General features: G+C 31.8%; 1 protein-coding gene across 1 annotated transcript; it reads right to left on the bottom strand.

The window, feature by feature from the left end:
* Positions 1-1451: 1451 nt before the first annotated feature.
* Positions 1452-5108, bottom strand: LOC145047017 (uncharacterized). The gene is made up of 5 exons (XM_078995264.1): positions 5081-5108; positions 4199-5037; positions 3852-4109; positions 1990-2832; positions 1452-1898 (listed from the first exon to the last, which is right to left on the bottom strand). Exons 1-5 carry the CDS (start codon positions 5106-5108, stop codon positions 1452-1454), a joined length of 2415 nt encoding a protein of 804 aa, XP_078851390.1.
* Positions 5109-19555: the final 14447 nt, after the last annotated feature.

Here is a 19555-nt window from a genome sequence, read left to right as displayed (position 1 = left end):
GTACATGACGTCCTCCGCCCCGAACGTTTCTGTCGTTCTGGTTTGGGGGTGTGACACCTTAAAACCCACCAAGAGGTCTAGATCCCAAGTCTATATAGTCTATAAAGTATAACTATGGCATTGACTTAATCAAGAAGCACTTAATCCCTTAAGTCTCAAGCCTATTTTCTCCAGAAGGGCTGATGACATTAAAACCATCCTAGAGATTGGTGCTTTTTAGACATGTATGTTTAATGCATGTCTTGGACTCAACTTAGGTCAAAATGGGGGTTGATGGCCAAAATCTTATGCATGGCTCAAACAACCCACCAAACTTCAGATCCAAATCATGAACTACTCCAAATGATCCATAGATTCATAAAGTTGCAACATTTATGAAATCTCACCATCTCATCTAACAATATCAAGAAGAAAATGGTACAAAATACAAGATCTAGTACTATATAATATAAAAGCAGGACCTTGAACACTTACAAGGGTCCAAAATTGAGTTTTTTTTTTTGGCGGGGGGGGGGGGGGGGGATAGGAACTCTTTTGTTGATCATTGGCTTACTTCTTCGTTCTTCTTCCTTCAAGACCTCTCAAAAGCTCTCAAGAAAGCTTCAACAATGATGGAAAATAAGTTAGGGTTTCTTCTGAGTTTAAGAGGGTGTTAAATGTTGAGGTGAGCAAACCCTAGCTTCCTCATTTCTTTAAATATGTGCAAAACCTAAAAAATTAGGGTTTAAGATGTCAACGGCAGCGACGCCGTGGCCCTCCTTGCCACGTCATTGGGAGTCAAAAAGACCCACGACTGGAAAATGTCTCACCACATCGTAGCCATCCTTCCCACGTCGTGGTGACTCCCCAAAATTAAATCTTAAATTAAAATAAAGCATACCTCAAAATCGGATGTTACATGTTGTTAAACTATAGATAAACATATTGTTATATAATATGCTTGATATACAATATACATCACCAAACAATTTGTAAACTAAAAATATTATTGTTCAATCACTTATTCACCAAATAATTTGTAATTTTAAGTATACATCATATGATTGAAGACCCGAATTTGTAATTTTAAGTATACATCATATGATTGAAGACCCGGCGAAGACAATATGCTTGCTATGTCGGTTACTTGTGTAGTTGAGTAATGGCTCCACTTGATGAAATATCAACCATTGACTAAGTCTAAAAGATCGTATTGCATGTTTGGTATGAACCGTATTCGAGGTGGTCAACCTCCAAGAAATTAGAAACTGAAACAATAACTGGAGCAAATTTCTGAATATCATTAAAACCATGGTTACATTACTTAAATACTACTGGAAAGAAAAAGAAGAGCAACTACTCTAGACGTGGGTTACTCCTGGAAGTGGAACCCAATTATTAGGAACACATGCTAAATAGAATAAAGAAAGAGCATCCTAGCTAACTGCCTTGACTTGGTAAACAAAGCTGATTCACTCCCGAAATCGGATAGGCTTCTTGATGGGTCTTTTGGGTCGATTGAGTATTCCTGCTTGGGGAAGTTGGGCTGTCGCTTGGACTGGTAATTGCTGGGCTGTATCAATTCCCTCCCTGTTGAAATTAGACTCGTCCTCGAGTCTTATATTGAATTCAGGAAAACGTAGTGTGAGCTCCTGTTCGTCTTCCCAGGTTGCTTCCGATATGGATTGGTTGGCCCATTTGACCAGAAGTTGTGTGCAACCATTCATCTGTCGATGTTGGAGAATGCTTTCTGGACTTGGTGTTTTGATGGTTGCGTCGGATAGCCATTCATTTGGGAATTCTTCTGACACTGTTTGCTCATGGCTAGCTTTTAGTAATGAGACATGGAAGACCAGGTGGACACGAGAAGATGGTGGAAGTTGCAAGCGGTAAGCGACGGGACCAATTCGTTCCAAGATCTTGTAAGGTCCAAAAAAAACGTTTAGATAGCTTTTGGTTATCCCGTGCCGTGACAGAATGTTGTCTGTAGTTACGTAAGCGTAGGTATACCAAGTCACCAACTTCAAATTGCTTGTCTATCTGTTTTTTGTTAGCTTGCTTCATCATCCTGTTTTGTGCTTGTTGTAAAGATTCTTTCAACAGATCGAGCACTTGTTGATCTTCCAATAGGGAAGAATCAATGGAGGCTATGAGGTTTGATCCCGGTGTATAATCATGGATTTGCGTGGCATCTCTTCCATACATTGCTTTGAAAGGTGTCATTTGAATTGCCGAATGGAAACTGGTATTGTACCAAAACTCTGCTAGATACAAGTATCGTTGCCATGTACGCGGTTCATCATGGACGAATGCGCGGAAATAGGATTCGAGACACCTGTTAACTACTTCCGTTTGACCGTCGGTTTGCGGGTGGTATGCACTCGAGTGTTGGAGTTTTGTACCAAGCTGTTTGAATAGTTGTGTCCAAAATTGACTCAAAAACAATGGATCTCTATCTGATGTGATGGATTTGGGTAGGCCATGAAGGCGGTATATATCCTTTAGGAAGATAGCTGCAAGAGTGGTGGTTGTGAAGTTATTCGATAACGGTATGAAGTGGGCAAATTTGGATAACCGGTCGACAATGACCCAAATTACTGTTTTCCCATTGGATGGTAGCAGGTGTGTGATGAAATCCATTGTGATTTCGGACCATGTTTGAGCGGGTATGGGTAATGGTTGTAGGAGACCGTAGGGCTTGCGTGCCGGGTACTTTGTTGTTTGACAAGTAGGGCACTTGCGGATGAAATCAGCGACATCTTTTTTGAGCTTTGGCCACGTAAAGGAAGCTGCAAGGCGTCGAGTTGTTGCATTAACGCCACCGTGTCCTCCGAGTGTTGATGTATGGAATTCCTACAAAAGAAGAAAATGAACATGTGGTATGTTAGGTGTAAATAATCGGCCTTGGATGTACACCAAGCCATTTTGGATTGTATGGTTTGGAAGTGATGATGGTTGTTGCTCCAGTTGTGTTATCAATTTCTGTCCTTCGGGGTTGTTGGTAAAATAGGATCTTAATTCGTGTAACCAGGTAGCCATAGGACTCGAAAGGGCTAAGATTTTTGGGCTTTCGATTCGACTCAATGCATCTGCGACGTTGTTTTCTTTGCCCGGTTTGTAGTGCACTTCGAAATCATATCCCAAGAGCTTGGTTAACCATTTGTGTTGTTCAGGTGTTTGGATGGTTTGAGTGAGGAGATGCTTTAGGCTGTGGTGATCGGTGTATACCCGGAATTTCTGTCCCAATAGGTATTGGCGCCATTTTTTATGGACTCTGTGATTGCATATAACTCACATATGTAAGCGGAGTTGTTTTGCATGTGATCACAAAGTTTCTTGCTGAAGAAGGCTATTGGTTTGTCGTGTTGGGAGAGTACTGCTCCAATGGCGACACTAGATGCGTCGGTGGTGATGTCGAAGGTTTCAGTGAAGTTTGGGAGGGCTAGGGTTAAGAGGTGTGTCATGGATTGTTTCAGAAATGTGAAGGCTTTTGTGGCTTTGTCGGTCCAGGTGAAGGTAGGTTTTTTTAAGAGGTCTGTTAATGGAGAGGCTATGTGGGCGTATGATTGCACAAATCGACGGTAATAGCCTGTGAGGCCCAGGAAAGCTCGTAATGTGGTAAAGGAATTGGGAGTGGGCCATTCCTGTATGACGGTAATTTTTTCTGGGTTGGCTTGAACTCCTTTGGCTGAAATAATATGACCCAAGAAGGGTATTTCGTGTACCGCAAACATGCATTTGGAGGCTTTAGCGTAGAATTGGTTGCTTATTAGTGTTTGGAATACGAACCGGAGGTGTTCATAGTGAGCGTCGATTGAAGGGCTGTAGACAAGGATGTCATCGAAGAAAACCAACACGAACTTCCGTAATACCGATCTGAAAAGGTCATTCATGGCTGCTTGGAACATTGACGGGGCGTTAGTGAGGCCGAAAGGCATGACTCTGAATTCGTAATGGCCGTCGATTGTTCTGAATGTAGTTTTGTGTATGTCGTTTGGTGAAACGCGAATTTGGTGGTAACCAGCTCTTAAATCAATCTTGGAAAAGATGGTGGCACCATGCAGCTCGTCCAAAAGTTCATCTATTGTTGGTATTGGAAAACGATCTCGAATGGTGATGGCATTGAGACCCTGATAGTCAATGCAAAATCGCCATGTTCCATCTTTTTTTGAACAAGGAGGACTGGAGATGAGTACGGGCTTTGACTTGGTTGTATGACCCCTTCTTTGAGCATGTCGGTGATGAGTGATGTCATGATTTCTTTTTGGTAATGTGGATATCTGTATGGTTTGATGTTGATGGGTTTTGTGTTTGGTAATAAGGGTATGTGGTGGTCATGGTCCCTTGGTGGAGGTAAGCCGTGGGGTGCATCAAAAAGTTGTTTGAACTTGGTTAGTAGGTTTTCGATTGTGGAGTTGGTGTGTGGTTGTCGGTTATTGGTGGTGAGATGTGGGGGTTGGTGACGAAAAATCATGGTGTGGAGGGAGGCGATGGATTTTTTTCGTATCAGGGTCTGGAGTGAACTGGGCGATACCGGTGTGGACAGGGGTTCTCCTTGTAGAGTGCATGTCTTGCCATTGACTGTGAAGGATATTCTTGGGATGGAGAAATCTGCAACTAATGGTCCCAAGGAACTGAGCCACGCAACGCCTAGAATGATGTCTGCTCCTGCTACAGGAAGTACAAATAGTGGTACTGTGAATGTGGTCTTGTTGAGTTCCAGGGGTATTTTGGGAAAGAACCCATTGCATTCCAAATTTTGGCCATTTCCAACCATGACTGGAAATGGGTTGACTGGGCTTGGTTCTGTTTTGAGAAGGGCAGCAATACGAGGTTGAATGATGTTGTGTGTGCTTCCATAATCCACAAAGGTGGTTACAAGGTGACCATTGATATACCCGGTGACACAGAGTGTTCGTGGAGATTGTAAACCGAAGAAAGCTGCATCCAAAAGTGACAGGAAGTGAGGAGGTGTAGGGCTGTCGGGGTGAGAATTTTGTTCTGCCTGGTTGGTAACCTCGGTGGTGTCGCTAATGGCTGTTATGGTGTCGTCGGTTTCTTCATTTTCAGCGATAAGAAGAAATTGAGGTGGGTCACATACGTGACCTGGATGGAACTTGGCTGGGCATTTGAAACAAAGACCTTCAGCGCGTCTTTTTTTGGATTGCCTCTGGTGACAGCCTTGTAAATGGGAGTGGTGTAGAGTTTTTGGAAGGTGGTGGCATAATGGTTGTGGGTGATGATGGTGGTGGTGGAGATGTGGTGTGTTTTTGGTATTGGTTGTGGGATGAGGGTGAGTTGCGTGAAAGGGAGTTGTAGCGATTTCGGTTGTTGTTCAATTTGTCTTCTATGAGTTTGGCTAATCCATATGTTTGCTGGAGGGTTTGTGGGTGTTGTATTGCAATTTCGGATTGGATATCAAGACGCAATCCTGAGATGAAACAGTTTTGGAGGGCAGTGGCGGAAAGGTCGTCGATACGGTTGCTGATTTTTTTGAATTCTGCTTGGTAAGCAGCAACAGTGGACGTTTGGCGCAACTTGAAGAGGGTAGCTTGATGGTTTTCGTATGTGGACAGTCCAAAGCGGGTTTCGATATCTCTTGTAAATTCTGTCCATGTGCCCAAAAGGTTGTTGCTATGAAGATGCTTGTACCAGCTCAAAGCTTCTCCTGTGAAGTAAAAGACGACGAGGGTGATCCGTTGGTTGTGTGGTATGTTGTAATAAGTGAAGTAAGTCTCTGCTTGAAAAATCCAATCAAGTGGATTGGATCCATCGAAGTTATGTAGTTGTATTTTTGGTGGTCGTGGTTGATGATTGGGTGGTGGTGGTGGTGGTGGTGGGTTGGGGGTTGATTTAGGTGCTGGGTGGTTAGGAGATTGACTAGGTTAGCGATGTTGGTGGAGAGGGTATCGAGTCGGGTGTTAGTAGCGGTGGCTAGGTGAAGTAGTGCTTGGGTGTGATCAGGTTGGTGTTCATTCGTTTCTGGTTTGGGTGGGATATCGGCTGTAGTATCTTTCCGGGGAGGCATAATGACGAGATCAGGAATGAAAGCACCAATGGTATGAACCGTATTCGAGGTGGTCAACCTCCAAGAAATTAGAAACTGAAACAATAACTGGAGTAATTTTCTGAATATCATTAAAACCATGGTTACATTACTTAAATACTACTGGAAAGAAAAGGAAGAACAACTACTCTAGACGTGGGTTACTCCTGGAAGTGGAACCCAATTATTAGGAACACATGCTAAACAGAATAAAGAAAGAGCATCCTAGCTAACTGCCTTGACTTGGTAAACAAAGCTGATTCACTCCCGAAATCGGATAGGCTTCTTGATGGGTCTTTTGGGTCGATTGAGTATTCCTACTTGGGGAAGTTGGGCTGTCGCTTGGACTAGTAATTGCTGGGCTGTATCAATGTTCTTCTTCCATTTGATAGTACAAGGAAAACCTTCTATGTTGTAGGGTACCTGATATAAATGATTAAATCATTTGAGACAAACACTTCATTTTCTATACAATGTCTAATACAATCAGTGGGAGCAAAATTAATTTGAAGGTGATTATTGAAACAATGAAACACATAAACCCTAAAACACAAAATACTCTTAGGGAAGAGTTTTCTTTGTGTGAATGTTTAATGTCATTTTAACTTTTATAGGACCACATTGATGAACAATCATGTGTGTTATATACTTATATTGATCTTTTTTGGACATAACCTAAGTATTGTGCGGTTGTACTTATTATGTAAGTGTGTTCTTATTGATATATACAAATACTATAAAAAACTTATTTTGTAATATTACTGATGCCGTATTGCCGTCTGTGAGCTTGGTTGGTTGGGACGCCGACTTGCCGAGGCTGGTGTATACGATTTTTTTAGAAAACCTTAAAAATATTCGGTTTTAGAAAACCTTAAAAATAGACCTAAATGTTAGTTTTTCGATTTGAACATTTATCAAATCCATCGATTTTGCCTAAACAAGCATGATTATTGATGAGTTGAAATTACATCGTAGGCCTCGAACATTTATTTATACGCAACTACATCGGACTCTTATATATATATATATATATATATATATATATATATATATATATATATATATATATATATATATATATATATATATATATATATATATTAAATGATAAACTAAATAATTTACTATATTATTGTAATACGTAGATTGGAATTAAAAAATGTGATTTTAGGTTTGATAAAATATAATTGAATAGAAACATTATATATTATATGTTTAATAAACAAATAATAAACTAGTATAAATTAGCAGCTTTTGTGACAACCCTGTTCGCAATTTATTCCATTATTCTGGGGACCACGTGATGGCACGTGACAGTTGTAATTATTATATCGTAACTTTAATTTATTCTTTTGTATTTTTTTTAATTTTATCTCACATGTGATATGTTTAGACATCAGTCATCAGGTAGGTTGGATATTATTCGTATATAACAGGATTTGGTAAATATACTTTTTGAGTATTTAAAAAAAAAATTATCGCTTTCCTGATGTATATATATTATTTCTTAATAAGTTAAATCATTAAAGCTTATAATTTAATGATTTATTTTATGTTTGTAAAAAAATTATGTAAATATGACAACAATTTTAAATCAATATGTTAATAGTTTTTTTTTCTAGGATGACAAAATCTATTTCCTCATAATTTTAACTTAATCAAGAAGAAACTTGAACTCCTAAAGAAAAGATACAAAGACCACAAATATGAAACAAAAAATAATTAATATTCAAAGAATATCCATAAAAATGCAAATTACAAAAGAAAAAAAATATATAATCATTGTACACCTTCTCGTCTTACGTTTGCTTGTTGATGAAGAATTTAATGGTTGTAAATCTAAATTTATAAAACTTAGATTTGCTTGCTTCTCGTATCTTATTACCGCATAATTAATATATATTGGTCGGTTTTCTATATTTGTTAATTAACAGAAAGTTTGTTATGCACCAAAAGGGTGAGTTTGTTATTTTTAATTTTTCTATGATATATATCGTACATCACAAGTAACAACCTAATACATTTTGAGAGATATTCAAAGAAAACCACGTCTTTGCCTCTTTGGTAACAAGTAACAGCTGGAGAAAAGGTCCAAAATCTCCACTTAAACTTTATTTTAAATCAACTAATAATATTACCTTTACACGCTGAGGTGGTGATGTGTCACTGCGAAGGTGCGGTAAACGCTACATCGATCAATGTGTGGTAATGTGTTGAAGTATTTCACCGAAGTAGAATACGACACTGCAATTATCAAAATCACGTTTTTAGTGTTTTGAGACTTCATCTTTCATTCTTCAACCATTTTCTTCATCATCTGGAAATAATCATCATATATATGTCGATTTTCAACAAATATGCTTCATCAAATCACATATATCAGCAAGTTATCATAAAATTATGATAGAATTTTAGCATCTTGATCATCAATTTTCAACAAACAGAGTTGGTTTTTGTTCTCTGATATTCAATTTTAGCAATTCTTCATCACATCACATTTATTTAGTTGTTTGAGATCTATTTGAGCACTTTCAAGATTTAAATTCTATTTAATAGATTTGTGATTTCTGTAATATGACAAGGTTAGACTTTGAGCACTTTCAAGGTTTGATTTTCTCTTACATTATACATGTACTCTACCTGTTTGATGAAAGTTCTAAATGAATAAAGAGTCTAATATATCACTCCTTCATTCCCACCCTTAAACTTTGTTATTGTTTAATGATATTGACCCCAAATTCCAAGATGATTTTTCTTAACTTAGTGATGATTGGTGTACTTCTTCTTTTTGTTAGTGATTGAAGGACATACAACTGTTATCGATGCAAATGTTCAGTGCATATGTTGGAAGAAGCATATCATCCATATATTCTCACCATTAATTAATGATGAGAACTTCAAGAAGCATATTGACATGTTGGTTTCAATGGTGTTTGGTCCATAAAGAGTTAAAGTAACTAAGAAGTTAATGGATGATGAGGACTTGGTTCATCTTGAGAATCAAATCTGTTATGAAGATGTTGGTTTAAGTTACTCCCTGCACTCTCTTTATTTCTTTCTTGATGAAATTGTTCTCTACATTTGTGCAACTTTAAACATTGTTATTGCAGCATATATATATATATATATATATATATATATATATATATATATATATATCTTAATACCCATAAAACCCTTGTCACAGTGTAAAATGGTACATACAATTATGAAATTAGCTAAAACTTTCATGTTTTCTATCATTACAATTTTTTAGGTAAGTCTTCAATGGAACTGTAGATAATGTGGCTCGATAATAATTTCCTGGAGAGTCACATTCTATGTAGTGGGGTGTTGTAAATTTGCTTATATTTGTTTCTTGTTTGGTTTCAAGTGATGTATTTGATGTAATTGAATAAAACTATAACGTTATATTCTAAGTTTTTACTTTTACACTGGTATTTACAGATAAACTGTGTATTATTTTAATTTTCTTACATATATATTGTTATATTCTGGTTTGATATTTGATGTTCATATAATCATTTAGTGTTACATTCTATTTAGAATGTTCTACATATACAAACAACCTATAGCATTATTCTATAAGAATATTAAGTTGTAACTTGAATTTAAACAACCTAAATAAATTATTCTGTTAGAATGTTATGTATATTAAGAATATTCAAGATAACATTAGGATCTTATATAATATAATATAAGTTCATATTATATGTTATAGTACAATTTAGAATATTACACTTTAATATCGTAATATTCCATACAATCTCATAATATTTTATTAAATATTCTAACATTGTGATATATTTTTTATAATACAAACTTGAAATTTGGTTTTTAATCTATGGGGTTTTTAGAATACGTTTCGAATTCCAAAGAAAAGTTTGATATTTATCCTAAAAGTGTTCATTTCATTTTATAAACTTAGATGTTTCTCACTGATTTAAAAAGTTTATTAGTCAAGGTTCCTACATATTATTTGGTTTCCTACACACTTGAAGGGAATGATGGTATGAATTAGAATATTTCATCTTATAATATTACATCATATTAAAATCTTTCAGATTATTACACATTAACATTATAAACTTTTCTTTTCTATAAATCAATTTTTTTCTTTAGATTATTATATATATATATATATATATATATATATATATATATATATATATATATATATATATATATATATATATATATATTCCTTTAACACTATAAATTGTACATTCAAAATATTACATAATATTACATATAATATTAGAATCTTACATAATGTAAGTTAATTGTACAAGTACAACATAATTTTAGAATACTACGCTTAAATTTCATAATATTACAAATAACTTCGTAATATTATATATATTAACAAGACATTATAAAAGTGTTGAATACTTTGAATAACTAGATTAATATCATATCATTGTGCACTGAAAAAGCCAAAATTTAATTAAGCATTGTTGTATTAGAATATGATGCATATAACTTAGAATGTCACAGAATATTATTCTATTAAAATATTCTACATATAGATTACAAAAACCTATAACTTTGTTTTATTAGATTATAAACATCATACATCATAAACTACAACATTCTAATGATTTTAACCATCATACACTTTACTTCTAAAATGTACCTTGAATAGTGACTTAAATTCTAAAAAATACATAAACATCAATTCACGATAACAAACAACATATAAAATTATTCTATTAGAATATTATACATATACTTATTATAACATCAAACATACAATATTCTTCCGATGGAATTTTTTACATAGAGACTTTAATTTTAAACTCGTCTAATATGTGAAACATATTACTACTATTACATAACATAAACTACAAAATTACATGTATTATCATTTAAAATAGATATTGTTCAACCACAATATTTTTTTATGAAATATTCACCAATCTTTAAACATTCAAACCATAACACTATTATTTACCAAACATTCAACCATACATGTTAATCAAAATATAGAAAATATAGCCAATATTGAAAGAGAAAAAGACTCCAAATTCATTAACCATTAAATTCTTGCAAATATTTTATCAATTTGATCAACAATCTTCATTTCACTTCATCTCTTCATACACCAGGTTAAGATGCTTTAGTCGGTTAGATTTTGCAAACTCCTTAGCTTCATCAATTAGTTTATATGTAGGTTAGAATCCAATTTGGTTGCATCATGAAAAGTAAAATCAATGTAAACAACTATTTATGAAAACAAAATACCCAAAATATACAAACTACAGTTAAGTAATAGCAAAAATCAAATGTTTTGTAACATTCTAAGAATATCATTCACCGCCACACATTTCCAAACTTCCATCAATTCTATTTTTGGATACCTTCTTATGCTTTCTTTTCCATCAATCTTTTCCCTCTTCATCTTATACCATAGGTTCTTCAATATTTTTTCTTCTTATTCTATCTGCATTAAAACATATATCACAACTTTATTAAAACAAAAAAACTAAAACAAATGCATTATTTCCATAACTTAATATAAAATCAAATATAAAAGTATGTACATTCTAATAATAATCAACATTGTGAAAAGAACAATATATAACACTTAATAATATGTTAACTTAGAGTATTTTTGTTAAATATCCATATACATTAATGTGTTTAATGTTATACATTGTCCTTTATTTCACGTTCTGATAAAGATCTATCACTTGAACTATCATTGTTTTCTAAATTTTAGTATCAAAATATACACCATGCTTCTATCAGAACAAACTACTAGAATATGCACACTAAATACCATAAACTAGAATAATACATGAATTTGTTTATTAAATACTTGAAAAAAACTAGAATATTGCTATTATAAAGTGTAAAACTACATTCTAATAATAATCAACATCATAGACTCTCCAAATAAAATATAAAGAACCTTTCTTTGAATTATACATAAAGTTATGATAAAATACACTCTAGTATATTATAGTATTAACATTATTAACCATATACTTCATTTTGTTAATAATTACTATTATACATTCTCCTAATAAAGTATAAAGAACTATTATTTGAATAATACATCAAGTTATGATAAAAGAAAATATAGAATGTTAAATTGCTCTACAAATAGAGTTTAACTTTACACAATAAAGTCATTGGTGTATGAATTAGTTCTGATTTATCAAAGTAAACAGTAACATCCGATTGATCAATAAACTAACATTTGAAACCAAATTTATGAAGTAACACCTAACTTAACAAATTAGAATAACTAGAATATTAAGTTACCAAACACTATTTTACTAATATTTTTACTCGATTCTTGAAATAATCAAACAAAGTAACATCTATATCAAATTAAGAAGTACATTATGACTTATCAGACTATCACGTAATAACAATTCATACTTTAAAATATATAGAATTCTGTACTGTATGGATGTTTAAGGTTTATATAGAAATCCAAGACTTTAACTGGTGCAAATATGTAGAATATGCTATCACACATTCAATTCATTGAATATTTTAGAAGTTAATCATCAGTTTGCAACCTGTTTAGCAAAGGACTATTATACTAACTGTTGGATATTATTCATTTTATATCAGCTCAGATACCGATTGTTGGATATTATTCCTTTTATATCAGCTCAGATACCGATTGTTGGAAATATAAAAATCTGATCACCACAACAAAAGGCTCGGTTACCAGTTACTGTGTGACAGATATATGAGTTAAAGGTATAAGATATAGATATATATAAAGAATAATCATTGCGGAATAAGTATAAATATGAAAGCTGTAAATGACTGAAAGCTATAATAATATAAATGACTGTATTTAAATGACGTAAAGCTATAAATAATATAAATGACTATATTTAAATGACATAAAGCTATAATAAAGTATATAAATATATAAATATATATCAAGTAGGTTCGTCAATAAATTGACTGAACTGGACTTATGGAGCGACTGGTCAATATTTGTTCTTTGAATGGACTGGTCGATATTGGGACTCTTGGAGCGACTGGTCGATATTTGTTCTTTGAATGGACTGGTCGATATTGGGACTCTTGGAGCGACTGGTCGATATTTGTTCAAAGATCAATCCGACATTGGATAAGTAACAAGAAGTTCATTTAAAGCTCGATTGTATGTAAAACAAGTGTTTACAAAAGGGTACAAAATACATGGGTTTATGTATTTGTATTTGAGGTATTTTTGGGTAAAAACATGCACACGGGTCGTGTAAGATAAGGCACAAGTGACACGGGTCGTGTAGGAGGGTTTTGGAGGGTTTTCTTGATGAATGATGCTGACACGGGGCGTGTTCATGATGCTGATGCTGACACGGGGCGTGTTGATTTAGCCTTGCTGAACACGGGGCGTGTTGAGGTTCAGAAGTATGAAGAAGGCAATCAGAGGGCAACACGGGGCGTGTTGATTTTGCCTTGGTTTTTAACACGGGGCGTGTTCGTGTCAGAGTCAATTTCGGGATTTTTGTGATTTGAAGGTAAGTTTTGTTTGTGATGTTTTGGCTAGGGTAATGGTGTTATGGTGTTCTGAGGATGTTTTCAAGGTTGTTTAGAGGTTAGAAGGAGGTTGATATAAGGTGGTAAAGGTGGTGAAATTTCTATGAAGATGATGATGAATAGTGATGGGTTTTGTGGTTGATCTTGATGCAGAAGGTTTTGGGTTGTTTCATGGTTGTGTTTTGGTGTTTTGATGTAAGGAAAGTGTTTAGTGGTGTATGATGTGATGATCAAAGGTGGTGAAGATGAAAAACCTTTAGTTTCAATGAAGAAGATGAAGATGGTTGATGGTGTTCTTCATTTCATTGTTAATGATCTTGGTGTTCTTCATTTTGCTTCTTGTTTGATCTTGGTGTTTTTCATTTAGCTCCAGGGATGAAGATTGAGAGGGTTTAGTTTTACAAAGGAAAACTCACTATATCATATCTATCTCTCTTACTCTCTTCTATATCTCCAACACTAACACACACTACATATACATGTATATATGTGAGAAACAAATATCTTGTAGTAGTGCACTTGAGTGTAAGTTGAAAGATGATGTAGAGGCTGCAAGTTGATGTAGTAGTAGGAGCAAAAAACGTGGGAAGGTTTTAGGCTTCTTCATCTTTGACTTTTGTTGACTTCCTTTTTGTTTGACTATTCAATACATATACAACACATATATAATACATATATACATATATAATACATACATATGTATATAATACATATATATATATATATATATATATATATATATATATATATATCGTTGAAACTGTTTAGTCACACATATGTGTTTTCGTCATTCGCGTGTTTTCGTTTTTTTTGGTTTTATCACGCATTCATGCAACCTGAAATAACTGATAATATTTGTTAGATTGTATAAAAACAGTTCATGTTATTTCAGTTATGGTCATATACAAGGTTACATAAGAACATTTTTCAACACTAACATATACAAAATATTGCACATTCCACAAAAAATATGCAGAATATATAATATATTGTATTAACATATGTAGAATACTATACATTCCACATTAAAATTTATAGAATAATAAAAATATCATACATCCATATTTTAAAATATCTAGCATCTTGTACTTCATGGAACTGCAAGGTTAATGTAGGATTACAAGGTGTTTAACTGGTGTAGATATGTAGAATATGATACTAAAATATGTGGAATATTATGCATTCTCATTACAAATTTAAAGAATCAGTAGAATATTAGACATTGAAATTTCAAAATTTAAAGAAAGTTATATACAAAAAGATATAACATGGTTTATTCACATTTCCTTTGACTTCATTGACACAGAAAAAAGAAAATTCTAGTTATTTGGAGTAGATATGAAGTGAAGTAAAAAAAAGAGATATTATATGAGAATTAGAACCTGAATCTGATTATGTTGAACCAGCTATTCTTGAGATCTAGATCCAATTTCTTTGATTCTGTAATGCTAGGTGATTGAAAGCTTGATTAGGGAACATAATCAGAATCACAAAGTAGAAAATATGAATCAAAGTGAATAAGAGGATTTTTAAGGTTCTTTAGTCGCAAATATCTCATATAATTAGAAAAAGGGCAATCACAATAAGCATGATATGAATTTTATGGTTGAAAGAAAAACTTAATCTCGATTTACCAGTTCCTCAATTGAGACTGTAGATCAAGAAAAAAAGGATTTTTAGTGTTCATCGAGGCGGAGGGTTTTGTGCGTGAGAAAAATCAAGAAAGGTTTGAATCATGATGCAGATAAATCATACCATTATACAGTACCTGAAATGACTTAAGCTGAATCCAATTCTGCATCCATTTGTTCGAATAATAAATTTGGATTTCTTTTGATTCAGGAACAATTTGTGCTCGAGCGATTTTAGAATCAAAATCATAATGAAAGGATGATAAAATCACAACATTCAAATTCGAATCTGAAGGAAACATAAGATGTTGATGATCGAGATTGAATCAAACGAGATTGAATCAAATGGGTTTTAGTGTTCGTATCGAGGTTAGGGTTTTATGAATCAGAATGAAGAAGATTTAGAAGAACATCGCGTGTTTTTTACGACTTGAATGAAATAGAATGTAAAATTCCATTTCTGCCCCTCCGTGCCTTATTTTAATCCTAGAGTTTCATTTAATTACAAAAATGCCACCACCTACTTGTGGTTTCTTGTGGTTTAATCTGATTTAATTTAAGCCTTTGATTATTCAAGATGAGTGGTCAAGATTTGGTGTCTTTGTCTCACAAAATACTATTGTCTCATATGAACCTAACCCTATATATATATATATATATATATATATATATATATATATATATATATATATATATATATATATATATTATAACACATATTAGTCATATCCTGAATTCTAAGATATATAAGTTACAAATGTTTTTATACAAATCAATTATACATAAATAAGTCATCAATACTTACCAAAAAGTTTGAAGCCTTGAATTAATGAATGTTATTAAAAAATTTAATTTGGAGTGAAATGACAATTTTAAAATATTAAATTCTTGTATATAAACTAATTTACATTTCTTAAACTAGACATCAGTGTTAATTAATCTACATCAAATGTATAAACAGACAATATAAATATATGGTAAATCATACATATTTTATTTAAAAGTGGTAATTTTTTAGATATAATAACTAATAATAAAATCTAATAATTATTTCTCTGTAAGAAAATTATTCATCAAAAGAGTTGTTTATCGCTGCAGTTTTACGTGGGCGGACATCAAGTGTATATATATATATATATATATATATATATATATATATATATATATAGAGAGAGAGAGAGAGTGTGTGTGTGTGTGTGTGTGTGTGTGTGTGTGTGTGTTAGGTTCAAATGTTTTTCACATCTATTGTGTATTAGAATGCACCAATGAGAATTTAGTAAAAATTAAATTATTATGTAATTAAATAAAGATATATATTAAATGATTTCTATAATTATATGTATATTAAATGATATCCATAATTATAATTCTTTTTTTTATGGAAACTAATTAAATTCGTCATTAATATCAGAAACAATATTCTTTCAGAATAAATTCGCATATAATTTTTCATTTATGGATTCATATTTTGTTTCATGACTCACTCATTCACAATACAACAAAATTGTCTAGAACATGGAGAACAAGAGTGTATTCTAGTAGAATGAAAGTTTATTCTAAAAGAATGAGAATATATTCTAACAGAATGAGTGTGTATACTATTAGAATGCAGTCTCTTACTTCATATTTCATGCTACTTTGTTGTATTTTAAGTGAGCGAGTCCATAAACAAAACACGAACTCATACACGAAAACTTAAATGCGAATTCATTCTGAAAGAATGTTGTTGTTGACATTAATGACGAATTTAATTAATTCCTTAAGAAAAAGAGTTAGAATTATGGATATTATTTAATATACATGTAATTACATAAATCATTTAATATATATATCTTTATTTAATTAAATAATTACTTAATTTTACTAAATATCTATTAGTGCATTCTACCAGTTAATAAATGTAAAAAACACATTAAAATAGCCCTATATATATATATATATATATATATATATATATATATATATATATATATATATATATATATATATTATTATTAGGTTATAATGTGAATGATATATTACCAATTGTTTTACTTATTTTAAGAAAATGATATATTTATATCATTAAATTTTTTACAAATAGAATATTTGCCATTTAATTACAAAAAGGGTAATATTGTACATTCACATTACATTCCAATTAGGAAACACAAGTTTAATTAATGAAATATTCGAATTTTAAGGGATATTTGTTCTTTTAATTTTGAGTTTTGATTTTTTTAAATTAATTCAATTTTAATTATAACATAAATTTTATTTTATCTGATTTTATTCTATGAGAATTCTAGTTGATCAATAATATATCTTTCATAAAAGATTTATATGTTTTAGTACAAATATAAAAATTCTAACAAAATACAGTGAAAAGATGTCATTCTTCTTAGAATGAAACTGTCAAAGTTATTACATTATATATATATATATATATATATATATATATATATATATATATATATATATATATAGATATATATTAAAAATGTTCGTTGATAATTCTTTAAGAAGTAATTAGAATATATTTTGTGAGAATGTCTTTTATAAATTCGAATTCTAATGCTTTTTTTCTCTGGATTCGTGAAGTTGCAAGTGGGAGTAACACCAATAACTATCATTTTTTGTTGCTTATCTCCGTTGTTCATCTTATCTCCCTTCTTCGTCAAGAGTAGCAAAACATCCTTCTTCTTTACCTTTATTTTTCTTTCGTATGCAACACCCGGATTTTTAAGCTTCAATATGTTTATTACCTATTTCTTGAACTTGAGTTATATCTTTTCTTCTGCAACAAAAACATACATGAAAGAATATTGTTGACAATGCATATAATTTGCAGATGAGCCATGTGATTGGTTAACTCTTATAAATGAAAGAGTCGGGTACTTCTGACAGAATATATATATATATATATATATATATATATATATATATATATATATATATATATATATATATATATATCATTCTAAATATGTATATACATTGTAGTTATTTTAGAGTGTTTTTATATGAAAAATAATAATTCTGATAGAATGCTTTGGCAATTAATTCAATTAAGGTGATTCAAGAGGAAGAGTTTTACAGGTAAAAGCTAATTCCGAACTCTTATGAGAGAGATATGACACTTCAAAGATGATAAAAAAATCAGTCCTATCTAGTATTTTTGTTTTGGTATCAGGTACCAAAATACCAAATTCCTTCATAAAACGCATGTTAGTCTTAATGAGAAAATGCTTATTGTAGAGAATATGTCATGTTTGTGATCACATTAATAAACAAAAGAATACATAGGTAAAATTCAATGTGAACATATCTACATAATGTCAAACAAAATACCATGAAAAGATAGGAAATCCACTTAATTTTATCAATTCTTAAATTTTTACTAACCTCATAGGTTGGTTGGGTAGAGATCATGAGCACATCAAGTTCCATTAAATAATTAAAACAGAAGCCTATAAATATGAAAAAAAAACTTAATTATAATAAAAAAAATCAAAACACTAGGAGATAGTTATCTATTCTTTTTCTAATACCTACTAAATATACTAAGAGAAATTCTATATTTTTAATGATGGGCAATGACTCTTATTCTTAGGTGTCATAAGGTTTGACTTCACCAAATAAACTAACGTCCAAGAAACAATATTTAAAAAGTTGTATTTAGAAACCATTTACATTGTTTTATACTTTTTTTTTAAACTACACTAGTTAACACCGATGCTAATGACATTTTTTTTTATCAAATTAGGACATAAATCATATATATTTATGGATTGTTTTTTGCATCTAAACTTCAATAGTCAAATGAATGTGATCAAAATTGTCTATCTAATTTCATATTATGCTCTGAAACATGTTTATGTAGATCGTTAAGATTTACCACATTGAATCAAAAAAGTTTTAATGTTCCAGCAAAAAAAAAAAACTGAATTATTTTGTAAGATATAAATAAAATTCATCATATTACTTACCAATGATGCCTTTGGTAATGAATCCATTAATTAAATCTCTTAACTTCTTGAGGAGGTTAAATAAAAGGGTCTTCACTTATATTCAGATCCAAGACTTCCATGCAATTAGATGTCACTAGTATTATGTGTAAGACAGTGGCGAGGAGGAGTAAGAAGTGACGACAAAGACGAGGAAAAAGGCGATCAGCTATAATGTAGAGAGGGAGAAGAAATGATACATGTGGTAGTGGCATAGGGTTTTAAATAAAAAAAATACCTAAATTAAAGGGATGATTTCATTATTTAATTACCAAATTCATTTAGTAGTTAAGATTACAGATTTACCCATATCAAGTTTTTTGAAATGATTGGTTCATATTAAACCCTACATCCACACACAATATATATATATATATATATATATATATATATATATA

This window comes from Lactuca saligna, chromosome 5 (assembly GCF_052625555.1).
Source record: "Lactuca saligna cultivar CGN05327 chromosome 5, ASM5262555v1, whole genome shotgun sequence".
NCBI classification, from domain to species: domain Eukaryota; kingdom Viridiplantae; phylum Streptophyta; class Magnoliopsida; order Asterales; family Asteraceae; genus Lactuca; species Lactuca saligna.
This window is presented reverse-complemented; position numbering and strand designations above follow the sequence as displayed.

Bases quoted from the DNA above. Each gene is read 5' to 3' on its own strand.
- LOC145047017 (XM_078995264.1), bottom strand. From the start codon at position 5,108: ATGCCCAGCCAAGTTCCATCCAGGTCAC. The intron at 5,038-5,080 runs GTATGTGACCCA...CTGAAAATGAAG, and splicing joins CCAAGTTCCATCCAGGTCAC to AAACCGACGACACCATAACA. The intron at 2,833-3,851 runs GTATTACGGAAG...CTTCTTTTGTAG, and splicing joins TGAATGACCTTTTCAGATCG to GAATTCCATACATCAACACT.